The sequence below is a fragment of the Caenorhabditis briggsae genome, assembly GCF_000004555.2.
Source record: "Caenorhabditis briggsae complete genome, chrX, whole genome shotgun sequence".
NCBI classification, from domain to species: Eukaryota; Metazoa; Nematoda; class Chromadorea; order Rhabditida; family Rhabditidae; genus Caenorhabditis; species Caenorhabditis briggsae.
The window spans coordinates 15,662,913-15,685,700 of record NC_013491.2 but is presented as its reverse complement, the minus strand read 5'-3'; the positions used below and the strand labels follow the sequence as shown (position 1 = coordinate 15,685,700).

Below are 22,788 nucleotides of genomic sequence, written 5' to 3'. Positions count from 1 at the left end.
TATAACTCTCTCCATTTGCTCAACTACAAATTATTTCTCATAGTATTCTTCTCTCTTAGTTACGAGTAAATTCATATTCTGAAGAAGAATGATTTTATTTCTCCTGTTTTTTTTTCCTTTTCGGTTACCCGCATCAAATATAACTTATTTTCATTTGTTGCTAATTTTTTTCTCACTCTCAATTTTGAATCTTTACAAATTTCAGAATGAGAGAACATCCAGCTGCCTTCAAATACCTCAGTGATCCAGCACGTGCCGAGCGACTTATGGAGGCTGTTGAAATTCTCCATCGGAACGCTCGACAAGAGCTTCGAGAGCTGCACGAGAGAATGGAGGCTCTGAACAGACGTCAGGAGCGCCTCAGAATACTTGCACAACAAATTGACGAATTCAATAACAACGCCAACACGGACACCACCGAGCAGCAAATTCGTCAGGAGATGATGAACCTCAATCTTGATGTGAGTAATTCTTCAAAATCTTTTTTCCCCCTTTTTTTTGGTTTCATGCTAATTTTTAGTTTTTAGGTTGGTCGTGGCGCTGTTCAGCACGTTGAAGAGCCAGTGGTTGAGGAGATGGAGCACAATGACCAAGTAATGGAGGAGAGGACAGAAGAGGAGAAGCAAACCAATAATTAATTGTTGTTCGCCATCCAAAATTCATTTTGCCCTTTTTTAAAGTTCTGTGATCTCGTCCAGTATTTTCTATCAAAAATACAGTGCATTCAAATTATGAATAAATCTATGTAATTTGAAAATTTTCCGTACATTGCAAATAATATGTAAAAGAAATTTTTGGCTCAAAAGTTGAAAAGTGGATAAGCTATATCCTAATTCTAGAAAGTTTAAAAGTTATATTTGAAATTTTGCACCAACCCCAGAAAAAAAGAAAACGAACTTACCATACACCCCAAATCGAACTACACATGATCTCAAAATATGGAGACCTAAATGTTTTGACAAAATTGCCAAAATTTATGAGTCAACCTAATAATTGGACTATTTTTTGAAGTTAAACAACTTTTCCATCATTAAGAGATTGTTCTCAGTTTGAGGATTGTACTTTTTTTGTTCCCGAAATGTATTAAAACTAACTCGAGTGTAAATGGTGCCATATCATCAATACTGAACATTTTTTTAAAAATTGCTACCATCTTTTTGGTAAACAACGCAACAGAAAAAGATAGAAATATGTTTAAAGTGTCCCGCAGTAGCAATATTCCAGCTGTTCCGCGTCCTTGGTACGATTATTCTCTGTCAACTTTTTTTCCATCTTTGTGCTTTTTCGATAATACATTTCGTTTTCACGATTTCCCGATAAATTCCCATATTTCCAGCTCCTCGAAGCCTCTTTCAACTAATTTTTGGCTCAATGGCGGACAAAGAGCACAACCTTCTGGAGAAAAACCTTAGGATGTTTGATGTCGTCAGTCTCCAGGAATGGAGAAGAGCTGAAGATATAAGACAGTTCAATCGAGCATATAATAACTTGGTTAAACAAGAAAAGAAGATGATCGCTTTACGAGATGAATGTGAGAGGCAGATCAAGGAATTGGAAGAAACTCAACGACGCAAAGGAGAGCTACGAAAAATAGAAAAAGAGGTATGTAATTTTTGATTTTTATTTAAAAACAGAATCTAAAATTTTTCAAATGGCTGTTTAGAAAACTAATTCTCACCCACTTGCCTTCAAAACTATGATAAAACGGTCTTCCCAAGTTTGAGCTCATTTTTTGGCCCGTCGGTAATATATCAAAAGTTTGCCAACTGATAAAATATCAACAATTCATAAATTGACAATTTTTTCTGACAAAAATCGTGATGAATTGTCTCAAAGGTAAAAATCAAGGAGTTTTCTTATCACATGTTTTACGGTGATAGTACATATAGTTTTTCAATAGTTCTTTTCTGACTTTTCGATACATTCATCGTTTTTCAGCTGCACGAACTGCCAGACAACAAAGAAAAAGAAGACGACGTCGAGAAAAACAAGCAGAATCCGAATGTAGGAAAACCTAACAGCGAAGCCATTGTAAAATTGTGATCACAAATTGCTCATGCTTGCCGGTTATCAGGTTTTTATTTCTTATTTTGTTTTCGAATTATCTCTGGTTATTAAAAGTTGAAATTTGAAACCTCAAACCCCAAACTTGTTTCTGAGGATTATGTTCATTTTTCTTTGGAGTTTCCTTTTTGTCCTTTAACATTGTTTGAAATTAGAAATGCTCATTTATTCAATATAAAAATAAAAAATTCTGGATTTTTGTTTCAGGAGTTTCACAGGTTTCAAAAAATAAAGGAAGTCACACAAACTGGTCACATGAACAACTAATTTTTACTGATACCTCGGACCACTGAAAAAACCGATTTTATCAATTTGTCAATCTTTGTCGTCGTCGTGGTTTGTTTCTGCCATCCAGAAGTCTGTTCTCGACTGCCCATAGATTAACATCCCATGCGATTCTGACGATTTCATCTCGACGCTGTTTTTTCGGGCGAAGATCGTTGATTTTCAGAATGAGTTTCATTTGCTGCAAGAAGTGTTTGCTGATGGGGTTGACGTTTGGATGCGTTTTTATCTGAAAAATAGCTATTAGGTTTAATAAGTGCTATTCAACTCACAATGTGCTTCATAGCTTTCAGAGAAGAGACAACGTAGCCCTGAAATTTTTCAAAAACTTTAAGGACAATAAGAACATTTCAGTTTACCTCCGTCTCCTTTGACATGTTCTTTCTTGGAAGAGCCGGCATTACAACAAGTTGGAAATCCGAGCTGTTCGGAATTTATCCTGGAAAGCGAAATTGACATTTCTATTGAAATATAGTAAAATTGATGAAATCAAATCTCATTACAAAATAAAACGGTTGTTTTTTTTAAATTTTGACTGAAAAGAAGCAATGGATTTAAGAGCAGCGATATATAGTTAGGGTAAACATCTAGAACTCATCAACAATAACAAAATCGAGGACAATCATTATTGTTGTTCGTCTTCAGTTTTCACTATTTTCAGGAGGTGTCCCAGAAACAAGAATCAAACACCCGTTTGCACATCCAAATTCTGCTATTATTTGTTTTCCACAAAGATTAAAAACCAATCGCATACAAAACTACTAAAGTATCTTTCCTAGTGATTACATGTAGAAAAAATACTGATTAAAAGATTAAAAATCGGAATGGAACCATGAAAAAAAAACTGTTACATGATTTGGCAGTTCAAGGCCAGAACAACACAAACAGAACGAGCAATCATGCAGCTAAAAGAGAATTATTTGTCAAATTTTCATGAAACACGACAACGTATAAAATATGATCCATGTGGGATTAAAAATGCATTTTTTTCATATACAAATCTAGTATAAAAAACGAATGGAATACATATCAATTGCTGTTAGCTAGGTAAAGAATATTAAAGAGGCAAACAAATCGTGTAAACAACGGTCACTGGCAAGGTCGTCTATTGCATGTTCCGAGGGTTTCGTGAAGATTAGAGACAGTGTAAAGTTTTAACCGTTCTGAGAATGAGATAGGGATTCAGAAACGAGAAAAACTTCTTATCTTTACTAATTGCCTCTTAATGTCTTCTTCTAGGGCCATCATTGGCGGGTTGTAACCAATTGGCAATATTGGCAAACTTTGATGGATGATCGCGAACTATGTATTCCGTCTTCATGTCTAAATTTATCAGGGTTTCAAAAAACAATCTGTCTCTCGACAGTTAGTAAAAAATTCAGAACTAGAAGCCAACTAGAAACACCTTCTCGAAAACTGGTGTAATCATCATCTTTTAGAAATTTATTCATAGCTAAAGGTTGAATTATAGTTTTCTTTTCAAACGAAAAATTAGATTTTATTCATTTTTGAATTTTAAATATTTAACCAGTCTGTAAGTTTATCTTAGTGTACGAGCAATGCGCTTCTAGAACACACACTCTCTATAATCCGACAGCACTGACGCACTTGATCTTAAACTCTTCGCTTCTTCCGCTTATCCTTCTTCACTTTCCCTTAAAATCCTCAAATCTGGGATTTTTAAGGCTCAGAACGCGCACTACAATAACGCCAATTCTCTAAGATCGACAATTTGCAGTCAAAACTGCACTAGTTCACCGTACGACCCCTAGCGCTTCGAGACCCCCCAAAAATTTATTAGATTTTCAAAAAAAACTTATTTAACAACCGCATAAAATTCGTACGAGGATCGACGCGCTAGAAGTAGTACGTACGCACAGGTTTCGATTGTGAAAATTTTAAAATCCAGGGGATTGCACTCCGACCTCAGTTATCTCGGTTCCGAAAAAAGATATCAAAAAAATTATAAACAGACAAATAGTTGTTGACTTATTAACAAAAATTTGAACTGTTGAAAAAAATTGATGCCTTTTGTAGGAAAGGAGATACCGTAAACACCCTAATAGAAAACCACACAAACCGTCAATTTTAAGCCCATATATCTCGGTTCCTGCGAGTAGCGTTCTATCAGAATGTTTACGGTATTTCGTGAGAAACGACTATTTCTTCGACTATTTAATTCTATGTGATTTTAAAAACTGTGCTTTAAAAAATTGTCCCTGTTCCACCTGAAATTAGAAAAAGTGTTTCATTGCTTGTTTGAAAAAAAATCTGTTGATCTTACAATTCTTTTATTTTTGAAGAATACGATAAAAATTGGATGGAAACCTTTTTGACCAAAGTCAGGATTACATTTGACATAGAAACACGTGAAGGATTTAAAATGTGTGGGAGAGATACGATCTGAGAAAAAAACCGTTCTGGGAAGGATTACGGTGTGAACAATAAGCGAGATGACCAAATGAGCAGGAGGAAAAATATGGAGATTCGAGAGAAAAAGGAGGTAGGAGGTGGGAGAGAGGATTTCTTGGGGTGACAGAAAATTTCGACGGGTAAGAGTTACTTAGTGATACCCATGACTCCCAAGTACTCGGTCAGCTTGTCCACTGCGACGTCTTCAGCGACTCGATCCATGCGGATGATGGAGCTTTCCTCCGTAACCGCAACGACGTAACGACCACAAGGAGAGAAATCCACATTGCGAATCCCGACATCCGATACTTTGTAGTACCGGACCCTGAAAAAAAAAGAATTTTTAGAAACCAGGTTTATACGAAAGTCAATTTTTGTTTTTTTCAAAAACTTTGGTACCAATTTTTAAAACATTTTTCCACTATACTAGTTCTGTTCGTTTCTGGGATGGCAAAATTTGAAAATCCAGGAATCATGTGGCTCAGTTTATTATTAATCGTTCTCACCTTGAAGGATGCGGAAGACTTTCAGAGCTCGCTGGCTGGTCGCTGTATGGTTTTGGAGGGTTTGGTTCCGGTTTTCTGAAAACGGTTGAATGGTATTACAAAACTTTATTTTTTCATCGAGATTTTGAACTCACGTGATGTATTTTCCATCTTCAGTGTGTTGTTCATCATTGAGATCGAAGAACATGATACTTCCTTCATCCCCTCCTCCAGCTATCCATCTTCTCTTGGGATCGATCGAGAACTTGTGGAACCACCTTTTACCTTCTCCGATTGCAAACCACATGAGGGGGAAAGCGTTCCTTTCCGGTTCAAGAGGAGCTCCTCTATCGTGTGTGCGCATATTTCCAGGAAGTCCCAGCTTCGAAATATTCAGATGGGGATCGTAGGACACGCTTTTGGAAGCAAAACAATCAGAATCTGGCAGAACTCTGATACAGTCCATGTAATCATGGTGCAAGTCAGAGATCTGCGCAACTGGAGTGTAGAGCTCCAAGGTGTTGTCGCTGAAATAAAAGAAATTCTCAGTTTGGCTAGTTATGAGTTCCAATTTTCTCACATTTAAAAAAGCCGCTACCCAGTGCCAAGAACTTTTTGTTTAACACAGTGCTTAACACCGGCAAGAAATTTGAGAAATTTTAAGCACAGTAGTTCCTTCCCGCAGGTTAAGACAATGTGTTTTAAAAAATTCCTGCTCCAGAGAAGCGGCAGAAACTTCATTTTCGTCTTAGAAATATCAAACACTTACTGCGGACGATGGAGAGACGCCTCGACCTCCCGAAGGACTTCATTGTCCTTGTCTCTTCCGCATTTCTTCACTCCAGCTTTGACGGGCTCTCTTTAAAATAATTGAATTATTTTAAATATTATTTCATGACAAATCCTAACCTTTTTTGGTCCAATCCGGATTGGAAATAAATATCCTTTTTCCCTTTCTCCAGCTCCTTGCAAGTCTTCTCAAGCCAGCTTTTCGCCGGCTCAGCGGTGAGGTCCCACTTCATGACTTGATGGTCGAATCCACAGCTGAGGAGATAGGTTCCTTCTGAGTTCCAGTCCTGAAACGTGATGTTTAAAAATTGAAACACAGTCAAGAGCGCAAAAAACGACTTACAACTGAGAGAACTGGTCCTGGGTGGCTGAATGGACCTCCGATCGTGATCAGTGCTCCTTGATTGCGGATATGGTGGATCCGAATCGTCTGATCTGACGATGCTCCAGCAATCAGATTAGAGTCGGCTGGGCTCACACGGATGTCGTTGATATCTCCTCCGTAACTGCGGAGTCTCTGAGAAATGTTGTTTTGTCAAACTATTTTATTCATGGTTCTCAGTAAAACTCACGTTGCAGAGATTTCTAGTCTTAAAATCAACTACATAGATGTGGCCCAGAACACCAGCGACCACGACTCTGAAGGCTGCACGGCCCTGATCGGCATCATAGGTGTCATATGCCCAAGTGACAGTGAGCAATTCCTCCTTTCGGTCCTTCTTTGTTGGATCTGCTGGTTGTTCGAAGGAGACTCCCCAAATATGTTCAAGCCTGTTCTTATCATGTGGGACGAGGAAGACATGAGCCTGAAAATTGAAGTTTTGAAAAAAAAGTTAATGTATCCAAGCAGAGATCTGCAAATTCTAGAATTTTCATCGCTTCTAGATCGAAACTAAACTAGTTGTGTTCCACCAGCCCGGTGTAACCGTACTTGTTGAGCCATGAAGAAGTTTAATTCCCGACTATGAAAAATTTGTTACCATGCCTCGGGCTTACACCAGTTTTGAATATTCAAAATAAAAAAAAATTTCCAGAGTTTTTGAAATTCCAGATTCAAAATATTTCACGGGCCGTGACAAATACGGGTATAACGCTGGACAGTTTTGGTTTAAATAAAATATAATCCACTTACTCCGATTCCTCCACAAACCGCAACCATTTGGCGGTGTTGAGGTTTCACATATGGATTGAAAGCGCATCCATAAAGTGGAAAGCCCTGCTCCAGTTGCGACTCGGCGGTGAACACGAACGGCCGGTCTTCTAAATCTTCCTTGCCAGAGCACTTTTCGAGCTTCATAGCTGCGAACGAACGGTCCACTTTCAATTGCTCGGCGCTCGGCTCCTTGGGACCATTCTCTGGCTTTGGAGTTTGGCGTTTTGGCGGCATTATCCGTTGGATGATGTTGAAGAATTATTGAGATTCTGAGAAACAACATATTTTGACAAATAAGATCAGTTGAGCAAAAAGAAGAAGAAGAAGGTAGATATTCAACAGTCTTGCTGGAATATTTTAGAGAATTTTTTTTGCAAAAAAAAAATTTCAAATCTTCTCGGAAAATCGGAAAAATAAATAAATGAATAAGCAACTTTTAAATTGTTTTTTGCCTATTACTCTTTTTAACACTTAAAAAAAATTTTGCGTTCTTCATTGGATTTTCATAAGGGTTCCGAAAAAATCAATAAAAAAGGAAGAAACGGTGAAAACAGCCTAACACTGGGAAAATAGTCTATTCGAAAAATGGAAGGCGCTAATAATGAAATAAAAAATGAGAATATTTCCCGTCAGGAATAGATTTTCGTAAGAAAACAAGGAACAGAGGGTTCCCATTCCGAAGAAATGTGGTCCTCAAATCTCAATTCTGGAAAGACGTGGCAAACAAGAAAACTGCCAATCGTCTCTTGTTGCGTAATGAACGCGGGAAACAATAGGTGCGACTGACTACGTGCCCCTCCTTTCTCTGCCTGCGTCTCTTCACAAATTACGTAAAACGCTTTCCCTCACTGTGTTCTCACACAACACACACACACACACACACACAACGTAGAACGGGTCGGCAACCATAACAGACTGATTGGAAGGGTCAACCTGGTCCTGTCCGCCCGACGACAACTCGTCTATACATGTTAGATGGGTTGATGTGGAGCGGACAGACGGCAGGTTAGGGGCATTGTGTATGTTGTTCATTTTTCAATATTAGTAGAAGGATGAGCGATAACAATGTGCTTTTTAGAACTATGAAGAATGAAACATATTCAAAATGTATCCGGGAAATCATCTTATTTTCAGGTTATCGAGGACATTCACGAGGAATTCCATCTTCGAAGAGAAAAAGAAAAATTCTAAAATTTATGCGAAAATCTTTAAAAATGTTGATTCAAAACTACGAACTACAATTGATTTTGTCTTTTTATCAGTTGTTGATGAATACATACGAATGATAAGAGAGTATTGTGCTCAAATTATGCTAACTGTCAGTTAGAGGCTAAAATGAAGGGCAATGAATTCGGCGGGTGCAACAATTCGGGAGTGCAAGGGGATACAAAGTGGTTTAACGGTAAAAAATTTACAATTTGGAGGAACAAAATTCTGATTTTTCAGGTATTTCGTGCTCCTGGATAGAGCAGTTTGTACCCCTGAATTGCTTTGTACCCCAATGACCCCAAAAGTTTTGAACCCTCCGAATTATTTATCAAAAATGAAGAACACAGTGCGCTATACTACAAATGTTCTGTTGTTTGATAGGCAAAAAAATATTCGCACAGAAATGAGTCTAGTCTGAAAACTGTGAGGGATAAATGCTTGGAAAACCTGGGAAAAGCCAAAAACGATATAACTCATGTTGTCTTGATTGATGGTTAATACTAGATCTTTTTTTAAAAAATATATTCAAAAAAAGAAAATGAGAAACTTTCAACGATCGAACAACAGTTGAAATATCGAAATGGACGACAAGAGCAAAAGCTTATTTACCCACCTCAAACTTTTTCAATTAATCGGGCTTTGATATTCGGAATTTGAGAAACTATAGACTTTTTTTATCTGCCTTCGATTTTTCATGAACGAGGAAAAGGGAAAAATGAGCCGACGCTCGGGAAAATCAACGACAAAATTAGAAAACGAGGAAACAAATGAAACTGTAAGGGATATAAAGAAGGAGTCACCACACGGTGTCTCTCTCCTAGACAAGAATAATAAATAGGGCCAAGAAAAACAAATTGACAGCTTCCCGCCCCGTGTTTTGGCGCTGTTGCGACAGAACGCGTTTTATTTTACATGGCGAAATATTCAAATTATGATCACTTTATGCTTCAAAGGTTTGAAAGAGAAAAACCGGGTGAGAATCCGACAACATTGTTAGTTTTGTTTACAGTTCTTCGAAATTTTCATCATAAAAACCTTAATTTGAAAATTGTGTCTAGGTTGGTTCCATCGTATTTATAAACTTTTAAATGAAGTCGAAAACAATCAGCAAAGCGGAGATCTCTGTTTTCCTTTTTCTATAATTTGTTTATGTTTACTGAAGTTTCCTGGCAACTTATAATTTGTTGCTATGGTGAGTGCCGCCCAACTCTATCTGATCACTTCATTTCATTTTCGAAAAGTATAATTAAGATTTTCATTTACTTCTTTCCGAGTGAGATTTGTTGAATTCCAGAAATCAGGAAGTTACTTTTTGTAGCTTCTTTTTCATTTCTTATTTTTGGTCTGTGCACTGTTTCTTCGATACTTTTTTGTTTTTTTTTCTGGTTTTTAAGCAACAAATATAACTTTTTTCAGAAAATGCCCGGAACCAACTTTAACGCGCAACTCGATGAAGTCATCCGTGAAAGAGACCAGTTGCGTGAGAGATACAGTCAAGCTATGCTCATCATAAAAACCCAACAAAACGTGATCAAGAAAATGGTCAATGACTTCAAAACAACCTTCGAAAGTGTAGATCAATTAGAGAAGAGATGCAATGATTTGGTTGTTAAATTCGCAAATCTTCGCATCGAGGTTGGTTCATGAGCAGAGAAAAAAAGCACAATCAAAGTCAGAATACTATTTGAGATTTCTAGTAGATCATTTTTCCAAGTTTTGTTTGGCAATTGATATACATAATAATACTTTCAGGGAATCCCAACTTGCGATGAGACCGTTCACGCAACCAACGTTTCCGTCAATGCGGCGATCGGATCTGAGCAAGAAATCGCCGAGGTAACATTTGTGTAGCAATCTTCATAATAATGACATCATGCTAAAACTTACCTTGTTTTCCTTTCCTTCTTTATAGAGTGAAGCAAAGGCCATCAAAAAGAGTGGAGGGCGCCCAGAGGGAGAAGATGACAATATTGGTCCACGTGACATCTAGGGAATTGTGGAGCGAATCAGTTGCGCAATACGAACATCGTCCAATCTTCGAAACCTATTTTATCCTTTAACTACACCCCAAAAAAAAAATGTTTTTCAATTTATCGTTCAAATTTCACATAATCGGTTGCTGACCTAATGAATAACCTATTTTTTTTAATGTCACCACTCAGATGTTTTATTTTTTGAAGCTTACAAGTTAAACCCGTCGTATGAAAAAAACACTAACGCTTTTGCATTTGTGGCTCAGGAGTAGATTTTAAAAAACAATGTAATTTGTTTGTTGATCGTGCAATTAAGAGGGAAAAATCTTTAAGACTTAGAATATGTTTTCCACGAGGCCAATCTGATTTTAGGTTAAGGAGGGAAAACTTTCAAAAAAATTAGATATGAAAAAATCATACCGGACGCGAAGAGGAAGCGAAAATGGGGGAGAAAAGGTATCAAAACGAGTAATACTGGACGAAATTAACAGATCAAACTGGGAAAATAGTAGGAAGTAAGTAACGGGGGCAATGATGACGTTCTATAGAGGAACAGTTGAGGAAAAATATACAGACGAGTAGGGTTGTAGAATAATAAGATTCATAGGGCGGCGAGGGTAGGAAAAAATTTTTACAACTGCATCAAAGTTAGGGAAAAACAAGGCAACATTTAAGATATACATATAAAAAGAGTGAGTTGAGCTATAGACCTACGATGTCGGATGGAAACATAGTTAGGATGAAGACAATCAAAATAGGAGCTATACTGGATATTGCAACGCTGAAAGCTTGTTTTAGATTTAAAAAAAATATTAGAAAAATTCTAGTTTCAGAACAAGCCGAGAAGATGGAAGAGTTGAATAAACGACGTAACAGTATAACATTTGAACAAATGAATGTGGAATTGAGGAGATTTCGGTCTAAAGGATTTTAGGATTTGTTTGGATCGGAGTAGCTCTGAGAATGTGTTTTTCATATGATAAATACTAAGAAATAGAAAAGCAACAGAAGAGATCAGAAAGTTTAGGTATTCCAGGAGAAACGAAGTTCTCAGAAGATAAAATCACGGTCGATGCGGTCGAATTCTTGAATTTTGCTGTTGACAATGAAATAACCGTTGGCACTGAAGAGTTGTCTTCCCACGTTGAGAATAAGACGCAAAAGACGGCAAGCGTGGGTGAGCTCTTCGAAGCGTGGAGTGCCAGCCATTCCCAAACGAGCCTGAAATTTATACATGAGTGTTAGGAAATCTGGATTCATTTCATGTAAAACGTTTTAGCGACATCATTGCATTTAAATATTACAAAATTTGTTTTCTACAGAAACCCGGAAGTCCTTAAAAATTAATTTATTATTTTCGAAAAAGAAATCTTACCAAACAGCAAGTCTGAGTATTGCAGCCATGGAGAAGGTTATTGTAGTAATACTGAAAAAATTTTTCCATCAGTTTTTAATGAAGTAACCAACCAAAGCTGCTCGTGTCAAATTGAAACGGATTTCTGGTTCTTCTGGTTGCTGCATTTTGGTGTTTCTGAAGACGAATTGGTTAAAGAAATTTAGAAAATGATTATAGCAATGTGTGAAAATGGCGCTAATTTGAAAAAGGTAGTAAGATTGATTTTTCGAATCTTAGTTTCTGGACGTTAAATACCAAAAATTAAAATAACGAAATTGAGCTAAATTCAGTTTTGGTAGACAAAAAGTGCAAATACATTTTTGTTCTGCATAATTTTTTGTACTCGCTTGAATGACTCTATATTGTAGCGAATACTTTCGAAAAAATTAATATACTTTTTGTGTCTTTTTCTTTGCTAAACCTCTTTTGACGTATGCTTCAATCTTGCCGAAAATCCGATTTTTGTCTGGACAAAATCCAAATTCTCATTAACAGTGAAAACTGGAGGAGCATACCTCAAAGTAAAGGTACCAATTACTGCTAGTAGTGTGCCGGGACTTCTAAGAAGAGCTTCAAACCCATTATTAACGTGAAAGGACTCGGCAATTTTGTGTATAGTATAGTTTAATCAAAATTCCAAAAAAATAGATTTCGAGTAAAAAGTCGATTTTTCAAAACTACCATAGAAAAAAATTGATTGGTTACATTGAATAATTTTTACGAGAAACAAAAACCTGTATTAAAAAAACCTGTATTAGAAAAACAAAAACCTGTATTAAAAGGGCCCACTTAACAGAAAGGCCCCTCTATTAGAAAGGCTCTCCAAAAAGGGTCTGGAAAAATAAAAAAGCCCTCTGTGATAGAAGGGCCCCTTTCAATATATAATGTTTGAAATCGAGCATTATCGTACGTTTCTTGTAATCGAGGTTTTACGGTTTATTTACGACTGGCCTATTTCAGAATTTTCTCGACTCGGCCCGGGTTCTGAATAATTTTATCCTGTCTTTTCGAAAAAATTTTGGGGTCCATTGAAAATGCAAACAAATTTTTGATAAAGGCAAAGTTTGCGAGAAACGGATAATCGGTGAAAACTGGAACTTTCACGAAAATTTCGAACAATTCTCGCAATATTTCATAATGTTTTCAAAGGACTCTGATTTTTCAAGTGAAAATAAACTTTATTTGAGCCTCTAAACGCGTGAAAAATTTAAAAACCAGATCGGAAAAAAACTGAAAGTTTTCCTATGAAATCTGAAATAATGATAACTATTGGGTTGTGACAAGAGAATGTATCTGCACTACGCTCTGGGAAAATGTTGTTTTGTTATGTACTAAATCAAAATTTTTGGACTTTCGATATTAACCGGAAATTATGTTTTGTTTTGATGAAAATGAAAAAAAAATTAAAATAGAAAACAAAGTTTTAAAGTACACACGCTTCGGAAAAACTTTGGATAAATAATAAAGATCCCTAAATGGTTTGAATGACAACTGAAAGCAGATTGGAAAGGGAATAAGAGACAAAAAAGAATCCCAGAAGTTTTGGAATTATCATTATGAAGATTAAAAAGACTGGAGAAATTACGGAAGCAATAATTGAGGTCATAGTTTATAAAGTTGGAAAAAACCCTTCGTTTTGCAAGTTTTGCAGATTTTCAAACGCTGTTTCAGCAACTGACCGTAGTTTTTGAGTTGGTGGCATCAGTGCAATGAGTAGAAGAACAGCTACATTGTTTTCTAGACGAGAAACTGCTGAAGCAATAAGACTGTCGAGTTTTCCATGATTTTTCTGAAAAAGTTGTATATAATAATGTTTAAAAAAAAGAATTAGTTCGAACCAGTTCAGTTTTTGCTTTTTGGCTTAGATGAAACAGTTCGGTTAGTGCCGGCTGTAAAACTTTAAATTTATTGAAAATTTTTAGTATAGAGAAAGAAACATACCACTTGATATTGGAAAACTATTGGCACTTGCTGAATTATCATGCTTTAAGATATACAGAAAGCGAAAAATTGTTAATTTATCCTGAAATATTTTTGATTCGAGTGTGTAAAAACCGAAGCGTATAGCATGTGCCAAATTTCAGTAAGGTAATAGACGGGACCGTGAAGATGTACTGCAAACGGGCAGAGTAACTTATAATTAGGAGATTTCCACTGTTTCGTTAGAATCCAACCTAATCCTCTCCTGCTATATTAAAATATCAAAATACCTAATCCTCTCCTGCTGTAAAGAAATTGTTCTGTTACCACATCAGCTAGTCAAGAAAATGATTATTGTTCAAAAAGGAGTATTCAATTGAAATTTATGCTATCTGAGTGCCTAAAAAAGAATGAATGAGGGTCATGGAATCATTCGAAAACGGCAAAAAGACCTCATTGCACATTGTCACCAATTTTCGTTCATGTTTCTTTGTCATTATCTGACACAGCCGCAATTTTTTAAATGTGCTTCGCGGGATTGAAACGTGATTAATGTATCTGTCGTGCTATTCTAAGATTTTCTCGAGATGATTATTTTTGGCAATAGCAAGCCCTTTTATGTTGGAGCTGTGAGTGTTTCTCTGAGAAATTAAACGAAGTAATTAACCACGATATAAATCAAAATATATTGATATTTCTTTTTTTTAACAAAAAAACTGTATGAATGCCAAATGGAGCATATGAATGGATTTTACTAAACAAAAAATGAGAAAAAAGTTCGTAGATCTACTGATTGATAAACAGAAAAATGATACAAAGTCACATTGGAACAGAAGTCGTCTATTTTAATGGCCGCCTTTCTTACTTTCATGCCAATCGGTAGTGACCTTGCCTGTGATATAGTATTTGTTTAGAATTCGCTGTTCCAAAGTTTCAGTTGGAGTAGGTGTTTGTTATGAAATCATTAAAATCATAAACTTTGTTCACTCAGAAAAAATGTTTTACAGGAATATGATGATCGTGATGCAAAGTTATGAAATTTCACTGTAACAAGCGAATTTGAGGACATATTTATTTTAAAATCTAGAAAGAACTCACAGAAAAGATTTTAGCGAAACTAATAGTTTCAATTTTCCCATGACAATCAGGATATTTGAAGTTCCGGTTTTCAGGTGAAAGTAGTTGAAAACGCTAATAGAATGCCCCGCCAGCCGCCAACTTTAAGTGAATTTTTTTAGCTCAGAACTGATCATAATATTCGGCTTCTAATAATTCTCGGATTTTGATACTGAGGTTAGGATATTTTTGAACTTGCACATATTCAGATTTTCAAATGCTACACTTATTGAATATTACATTTTTTCTTTATCATAAGACATTCAAAAAACACAAGGCATGAATTCTAATGGTCGGAGAATGTGTACCATTGAGGATTCAGATATCCCCCTTGAAAACTAGAGAATCATTTTTTCACCTGTTCTGTTTTGAATTTATTTTACCACTTTCTTTTATACGCCGGAGGGCCTATTTATTACGGGGACCCTTCCATTAAAGGGGCCCTTCTAATATAGGTTTTACGGTGTTTATATGAAGTTCTCAACATTCGGGAAACCGCGGATGCTAGCTAACAATTTCATAAATTTCGATATGTCATTCAGATATTACTACAGACAAAGCAAAAACTAGTTGCTTTGTCTGCGGTATCCGAAACGTTCATTTAGAGAATAACCAATTAAGAGTCCAAGGTACATTAATTAATTACATCAGATTTTTCTATGATCTTTTACGATTAGGTGAGACGATTATGGTTTTACCCTTATCGCGCGATCTTGGCGAAAATCATGGCACACCCATATTTTTCATCTCTTAGAGTCTCTTTTTTGCTAGTATTCATTTTTGGGTTTCAATCTGCCGTTATATTTTTTGGCTAAACAAAAACCTGTTTGAGCGTAATATAACAGTTATCAACACTTTGAATGATTGAGTTGACCTTGAGTTTGACGAAACCTTTTCTCGTGTCGCAGGGTCTTCTCTCGCAGCATTTGCAGGTTTCTTGAAGTATAAGATTTACTAGTTTCCGTCTCTCATTGCCCACGCCACATCTAATCTCACGCTTCAATCTTTTCAACGCCCACGCACTTCTCGTCTATATATTATATCAGGTGACCAGACGTGTCTGCGCATTAGCACTCGGTTTGCTAAACTGAACTAGTGATACCTTCATTTGTGCGTCTCGTCGGCTTCCAGAGTTTCCTAATATCTAAATCTTATTACTATTATTCCAATCACAACTCACGACTGGTAAGCTTGCACGATCACCTCTCAACCAGCACAATGAGTTGAGGTATTGTAAAAGCTTACTGGTCGTTTTGAGCTGCAAATTGATTCGATATCCGTAATTGGTTTGGTAATAAATAGAGCAAAATGACCAGCGTTGGAGTTTATGAACTCTTATGCCACATCCGAACTCAATTTCCAGAAATAACTCTTTACAGCTCGTATTTCCAAGATTTTCCGCCAAGTTCACATTTTGTTTTTGCGGGTCTCAAACATGGACAAAAATTTTTCAAAAATTTTTCATTGCTACAGTACTATATTGTATTTTCAAACGAGTATCCCATTTTTGTAACGATGTTCTCCTATACATGGCTGTATCTGATCAATGTTGTTTTTTGAAACCAGTCCAATTTTCAAGTGTTGCGTACATTTCGTGCAAGAAGCACCGACCATCAGCACAGTTTAATCTCACAGACATGCATGTAATCTCACATTTTACAGCTTCTTATCAGGTGACAGATTAGATCTCAATGTGAGTTTCGATGCGGATTTAATAAGATTAAAACTGACTAGCTTCTTTATCTTGATATCGTCCACGTATTCAGTACTATTTCATACTGCTATTTTTTTTTGAGGTTCGAGGCTATCAAGCCCAAATGAATACCTTTCAACTAGAATCCAAAGTTGAGGTAATCTTTGGTTTTGACAGACGATTCGAGCTGATCATGACCTTCAAAAAGAGATATTATTGTATATTGTGTTCTTGTGATCTAATGGGAACTTGATGATTTTAACAAGGGCACCTCAACATCTTGTAAACCAGTTTTTATGACAAATGTTGGATAAGTTGAGAATAGTTTATCAAGACGGCCCGGAACATTTTGGAATCCAGTTTCAGCCGAGTTATACTAGTTTCAAAAACACAAATTGCGTTTCAGCGCCAAAAAAGGCGATTTTCTCAACTTCTAGAACGTTGCAGAATTTTATGAAATTTTATGAAATTTCATTTTTCAGAGATTTTTCAAAAATCTTCAAAAATTTTATCGGATTTTGAAAAAATCCAAATTATTTAAAATTTGTAAAAACATTTTTCAAATTTTCGAATATTTAAAGAAAAATGTCTGAAATATGAAATTCCAGTTGACTCTGTTCAGCAGAACAAGTTTCCTGTTTAGCAGAACAAGTTAAATGATAAAATCGACTTTGAAAATTGCAAGGCAAATTGAAACGCAAAAATTATACTGATTCCGCTAAAGAACAGCAGATAAAATTTTTTGCCTTCAACATACCACTGTCCAAAAGCAAAAAAAGCTTCAAAAAATTCTGCTCAGTATTTCACCAAGAAAACGTTTGAAGTTTTCTGAGATTTCGGTGTTCGGAGTTCCATTCTGATCATCTCATTTTTTTGGAAGTTGAAAGAAAAACTGCCGCACATGGCTAGATGGGACTATTTTTTCCCACAGTCATGTTTTAGCTTACCAAAACGGGAATTTTTCTTTCAATCACAGATCATTCAAAATCTTTATTATTGGTGGCCTTACAAACAATTTAAAAAGTTGCATTCATTGTAATAATGTTCAAGTGAGTGTGATATAATAAGAAATAACGTAATTTCCTTACATTCTTGATTTTTTCAATTCTTCATGACTGTCCGCATCTTCACTCGAGGATCTTTTCTGGTTAACCAAAACATGCTCGTAGTGTTCCTTTCTGAGTTCAGAGTTGTTCTTTCCTAAGATATCCCCTTCTTTACTATCGTTTCTTGCGCATTGAACCTTTAAATTTTGGATGTTTTGAGAAGTATCAGAGTTGCTGGGATTTGCTTCTGGAGAAGCTGTGTTGTCGACTTGCTCAGGGGCTGAAAATAATGGAATTGAGTGTTTTTAAATGTAATTTTAGAAAATTACCCGTTCCGGAAGAGCCATCACCAGTCATTCCTTGAACATTCTGTTTCGTTGAACTATCCTTCCGTTTTCCCCTTCTTGATGAACCCATTTTTCTTTTGTAATCCTTCGGAATTTTGAGTTCGTACTTTGTTGATTTTGAGCGGATGCACTGGACAGACGATTCGACGGATTTCTGAGTCCCTTTCGGAATGAAATTTGGCGTGAGCCTTATGCCCATCAATGCTGGAATTCCCCCTGGCACTTGGCATTCCTCTCCTCCGTTGGAATCGGAACTTTTCTTCTTTGAAGATTTGGAAGTTCTTGTTTTCGGCATGGTGCCTTTTCGAGTAGTCCTAGGAGTAGGCGTCAAACATAAAGCTTTGGACAGCCTACTTGTTTCATCATTCTTCACTCTTTGATGGGCCAAAACTTCTCGGATCATTTCAAACAAAAGACTCTCTGTTACACCAGTGTCAAATAATTTGAACCAATCGCTCATCACACCTTCCGGGACGAATTTTGCGCGGTTTAGTTTATGCGCCGTCAAAGCCATTCTAATGCAGACGATGGCAATTGTTGATGGAGAGTGAGTCAATGTCCATTCAGTGATGAGAAGTCTGGAAACAATATTATTGCATTTAGTGATGGGGAAATTAGGAAAACTAACAACTCAGTCGCCAGAAGAAAAGATTTACAATGAATTTCCGGGAACTTCACCTTCTCGTCGAGCACTTTTAGCATTTTCGCCAAATGCTCATGAGGAATGGTAACCAGACAGTCAAAGCCTTAAGAAGACACTTTAAAATAGATTACTTAGGTTTCGAATCACCTATCGCGTCTTCTATGTCTCTTTCTGCGGCACACATCATCTCTATCAATTGACATTGATAGTGAACTTTTCTCGAGCCATATTTCAATGATCCTAGATAATCCAGAACAATATCGGACACGTTATAAACTCTTGCACTTCTGCAAGCAACCATGACGCAACCAGCTGCTACCTCGTCCATCTCTCTATTCCGAATTGAACGTATTATGAAATAGCGATGAAGGATTACAGATGCAACAGCAGTTATTTGCCTGAAACGAATTTTATTTTATCTAATTGGATACTCGTCAAACTCACAAATAATGAGCATGTGATTCTTCTGTTTTCGGAAAATGATCGACGTATTTGTAGATCAAATCACAAGCTGTTCCTTTCTGGTTCACTTCATCTTTGTGGCTTATTCCGTCATGTCTACTTCGAGTCCATGTTTCCAACTGAATATGTTATTAAAGACATATTCTCTTTCAAAGTTTTAAAATAACGTGAGCACTCTGATAGATGATAGTTTGCTCTTTGAGCTCAATTAACTGATAAAATGTTCGTCATATTATCACCAACATTTGATCGATTGACATGTTCTTATTACTCCTCATAGAAACCGAGATTTTTGGGCTCGAATTGAAAATTCAGAATGGCCTGCTGTCAGAGTGTTTTCTGTAGTTCTTTACAAAAAATTCAACACATGTTTTAGCATTGACATTGTATGAATATAAGTAAATGCCAAAAGGTTCTCAAAATACAACTGCCACATTTTGACCAAGCCGATCAGGTACTGTCCAAACAGGGACCGAATTCGTTAAAAAACTGGGCCTGGAATGATTCATATTTGTTATTTAGAGCTCTTTTTGGATTGAAAAACAGCCTAACTCGTATAGCTAAAAATGTTATTTATGTACCAATGTTGAAACAAATTACTGAAAGTGTGTTTTCGCCAAAAACGTTAACATCATTCTGAAAATGATATCATTAAATTCGGGAAGCAGCTTGCAAAATTAGACCAGAAAAAATATATCAGAATTTCGAAACTTTGAGCCCCATGAGTTTTTAATCAAAAATACAAAAAAGTTTCTATATGAACATGGCAATTATTAGGTTGTTCGGAAAGTCCTTTCCATTTTTAGCGTCAGATTCAATCGATATAAAAAAGGTCAAAACGATGTCAGATAAATTGGATGTAATGGTCATTGTTATCAATGATTATCTGCCAACGTCCCACCAAACTGTGAATGCCTTCCTTCCAGAACTCCGGTCACAGTGCATTGAAAATCAGGTCAACCCATTTTTGACATCATGCTTTGAAGTGAATTTTTTTCAATCAAGAGGTCGGTAGAAATGGCTGGAGAGGGGGTAGTCAGACAGTACAAGGTTTGGAATATACTGTAGATAAGACAAAACCGTTTAGCCGTATACAGTGAGATCGGTCTCCGTTCTCCTTCCCCCATGAGGTTGCGAAATTCGATTTTGAAAATAAACCTTTGTGTTTCTCTCCAATGGAGATCCACATGGAGTCTGAGTTATATCACCTGACAAAAATAGGTATCGGTCATAAAAGTGACACCATTATCTGGCAGCTCCCAATACTCCACTCCTTGGTAGACATTCATGCCGAAAACATCCTATTTTTAACATTAATTTCACGTTTCGGGACTTCTGGTGGTTGAGTGCCATTGTCAACCCACTTGGATTGTTGTTTATAGTAATTATACATTACCCATTTATCACTACTAGTAATGATTTAACTACAACATTCATGTGTGCAACGCAGGATGAGAAGATTCAAACAGGTGCCCACAAGTGAAACGAAGTTGCGTTAAGCGAAAAGGTTTGATCCATATCTTCCCACTTTTTTTTACTTTGCCGAGAGTTCCCAATTTATGGCTTTTTGACGAAAGGTTTGCCACTGATGTACTTGACATATCCCGCACAGTTTGAGACGGGTCCCTTTCAATCCCGGTTTTTAATGCGTCCAAATCTGAGCCCGTATGCTTTTTTGGAGGGGGATTTTCGTCCAACGAGAATTTTAATTTTTCAAATTGATGAATCCAGGTTGTGAAGTTTGTTCGAAAGGGTGCATCTTCGTTGTTAACCTCCACAAATTGGTGATTGATTTCAGTTGATCTGAGGTCAGATAGAAATACAAATAAAATGGTAGTCCAAAAATGGAAATTATTTGAGGCGAAAACGGTGGGCAAATCTCACTGCACGAAAAGAGGAGAATGATCTCCGTTGGGGTGTAGACACTATTAGACCTCAACAGCATAATGATAAAACGACAACTTTCACGCTTTAATCCCCTTCAAGAAAACGAAGTTTGAAAACAACATATCAAACGTGGAAAGGACTCTCCGAACAACCTAATAGAATTCCACCCAAAAATGAAAATCTTTAACTTTGAACAAATTTATACCAGAAACATTTTATACCAAAACATTTATACCAGAAACATTTTATACCAGAAACAAATTTATACCAGAAACATGGTAAAATTCTGGCAAATTATCAAGATTCTTTCTCATCGACTTATTGCGGAGAACAAGAAAGCTGTAAGAATTGTTCTAATTGTAAAGTATTTTTTCCGGTAAAAATTAAGTGTAAAAGATGCAAAAAAAAGCACAGAGGCTATGAAAACAAATCTTGGTATTCAGTCCACATGCTAAATCTGTTACGTGTTTGATCAAAATTAGAGACAATACATTTTGGGTTCAATTCTAGGTTTTAATTATCCTTGTTCAAGGAGAAAACTTTTTTTTGAAAGTTGGTACAAAAATGAGGATTTTCAGCTCTAAAGTTCAACTTTTTCCACTCAGAAAATCTCAAAATTGCAAAAATAAGTCATTTTCTAATCTAATCACTATATCCATCAAGAAAAAAATACATTTTTTATTGCGAAATTGAGAATTTTTTGGACGCTACCGTGTCGGTTTGATCGAAATTTGGCTGATGTATCCTAGATGCCTCCATACTATACTTGTCAAACTCCGGGCCAATTCGAACATTTTGAAAGTTCTTGAGAAACATTTTATCGAATTTCAATTTAAAGAAAATTTCCAGAGATATTCCGCTCTTACAGAAGTATCAAAGCTTTGAATTTTTGGAAAGTTTCATTAAAACTTGAGAATTTTCAAGAAATTCAGAAATTCGAAGTTTCATAATCTGACCCTAGCCGACAGAGTGTGGGATGAAGAAATTTCCCACAAACTCAAAAAGAAAAAATACCATACTCACTTGTTCTTTTGTAACTCGAAACTTTTCCCAATCCACTTCTTCTCCTTTCCGTTCTAGACGGCTGTACCAGCTTTCAGTACTTGTTGAAGACATCAGGCTGTTTACTGAAATATACATAGATTGCTGGAAAAGTCTGAAACCCAAAATAATATGAGCGAATGAAAATTGAAAGCGTTTGACATTGATATTACATTGAAATTGAATTGCCACCAATCTAGCCCATCCGGTATAAAACGTTTGCTCAATAGAAAGGATGTGCAGGAAGGATGTATATCTGGTAGGGAACATCCGACTTTTGAAAAAAAAATGGAATAGGGCATATCTGCTCTCACCACAAAATGTGTAGAAACTGATAACGCTATAGAAAATAGAAAGTGCCCTGACCGTTTAGAATATTCAAATAGTACCATAAGCTCAAAATTCTACTGTCTAAATTTATTCTCATAAAGTAGAGAAGAATATACATATAATAGTCTCATTTTACAGCAATATAAAAAAGCTCAACAGTTTGTCGACCCCGATTTGAATGAAAATCTCAGAACAGATTGATGGGGGCGGCCTAAGAGAAAAAAAACAATAAAATCAAGGCTCTTGCGCAATATTCTAGCGGCTTCATTCAAAAAAGACCCCTCTCCTCTCTTCTTCCTAGCCAACCTTTCCTTTTGCGCCCCAACATACCGCTCTATCCCACATTATTTGCGCAATTTTTATCTACGAATATGTTTTGAGAAACTGAAAAATATCCTTTCGGAGTGCCGACAGAATGTTCCTTTTGAATTCGTTGAGACTTCAACAACATTCAAAATGGAACCTCAACCTCTTGTAAACCCAAATTTTGATAAAAAGGTTTAGGACATGCTGAAAATAGCCATTTATTTAGATATT

The 22,788-nt window shown here is 36.3% G+C and overlaps 6 protein-coding genes across 6 annotated transcripts; 3 read left to right on the top strand and 3 right to left on the bottom strand.

Moving 5' to 3' along the window:
- Positions 1 to 206: 206 nt before the first annotated feature.
- Positions 207 to 638, top strand: CBG27965 (the record flags this gene model as incomplete). The annotated part of the gene is made up of 2 exons (XM_045240263.1): positions 207 to 461; positions 528 to 638. The coding sequence occupies 2 exons, from the start codon at positions 207 to 209 to the stop codon at positions 636 to 638; spliced, it is 366 nt and encodes a 121-aa protein (XP_045099697.1).
- Positions 639 to 1,371: 733 nt separating this feature from the next.
- CBG27964 lies at positions 1,372 to 2,043 on the top strand (the record flags this gene model as incomplete). The annotated part of the gene is made up of 2 exons (XM_045240262.1): positions 1,372 to 1,602; positions 1,939 to 2,043. 2 exons carry the CDS (start codon positions 1,372 to 1,374, stop codon positions 2,041 to 2,043), a joined length of 336 nt encoding a protein of 111 aa, XP_045099696.1.
- A 328-nt stretch (positions 2,044 to 2,371) lies between these two features.
- On the bottom strand, positions 2,372 to 2,750 carry CBG27963 (the record flags this gene model as incomplete). The annotated part of the gene is made up of 3 exons (XM_045240261.1): positions 2,372 to 2,578; positions 2,622 to 2,660; positions 2,709 to 2,750. 3 exons carry the CDS (start codon positions 2,748 to 2,750, stop codon positions 2,372 to 2,374), a joined length of 288 nt encoding a protein of 95 aa, XP_045099695.1.
- A 2,158-nt stretch (positions 2,751 to 4,908) lies between these two features.
- On the bottom strand, positions 4,909 to 7,422 carry Cbr-mes-6 (the record flags this gene model as incomplete). The annotated part of the gene is made up of 7 exons (XM_045240260.1): positions 4,909 to 5,086; positions 5,268 to 5,342; positions 5,402 to 5,773; positions 6,156 to 6,322; positions 6,379 to 6,552; positions 6,608 to 6,841; positions 7,168 to 7,422. 7 exons carry the CDS (start codon positions 7,420 to 7,422, stop codon positions 4,909 to 4,911), a joined length of 1,455 nt encoding a protein of 484 aa, XP_045095726.1.
- A 2,394-nt stretch (positions 7,423 to 9,816) lies between these two features.
- Positions 9,817 to 10,387, top strand: CBG27962 (the record flags this gene model as incomplete). Its single annotated transcript, XM_045240259.1, has 3 exons — positions 9,817 to 10,032; positions 10,150 to 10,233; positions 10,310 to 10,387. The coding sequence occupies 3 exons, from the start codon at positions 9,817 to 9,819 to the stop codon at positions 10,385 to 10,387; spliced, it is 378 nt and encodes a 125-aa protein (XP_045099694.1).
- A 1,033-nt stretch (positions 10,388 to 11,420) lies between these two features.
- Positions 11,421 to 21,996, bottom strand: CBG15501 (the record flags this gene model as incomplete). The annotated part of the gene is made up of 11 exons (XM_002645360.1): positions 11,421 to 11,591; positions 11,746 to 11,796; positions 11,838 to 11,901; positions 13,446 to 13,555; positions 15,983 to 16,060; positions 17,739 to 17,821; positions 17,871 to 18,466; positions 18,517 to 18,634; positions 18,679 to 18,929; positions 18,976 to 19,112; positions 21,904 to 21,996. 11 exons carry the CDS (start codon positions 21,994 to 21,996, stop codon positions 11,421 to 11,423), a joined length of 1,752 nt encoding a protein of 583 aa, XP_002645406.1.
- Positions 21,997 to 22,788: the final 792 nt, after the last annotated feature.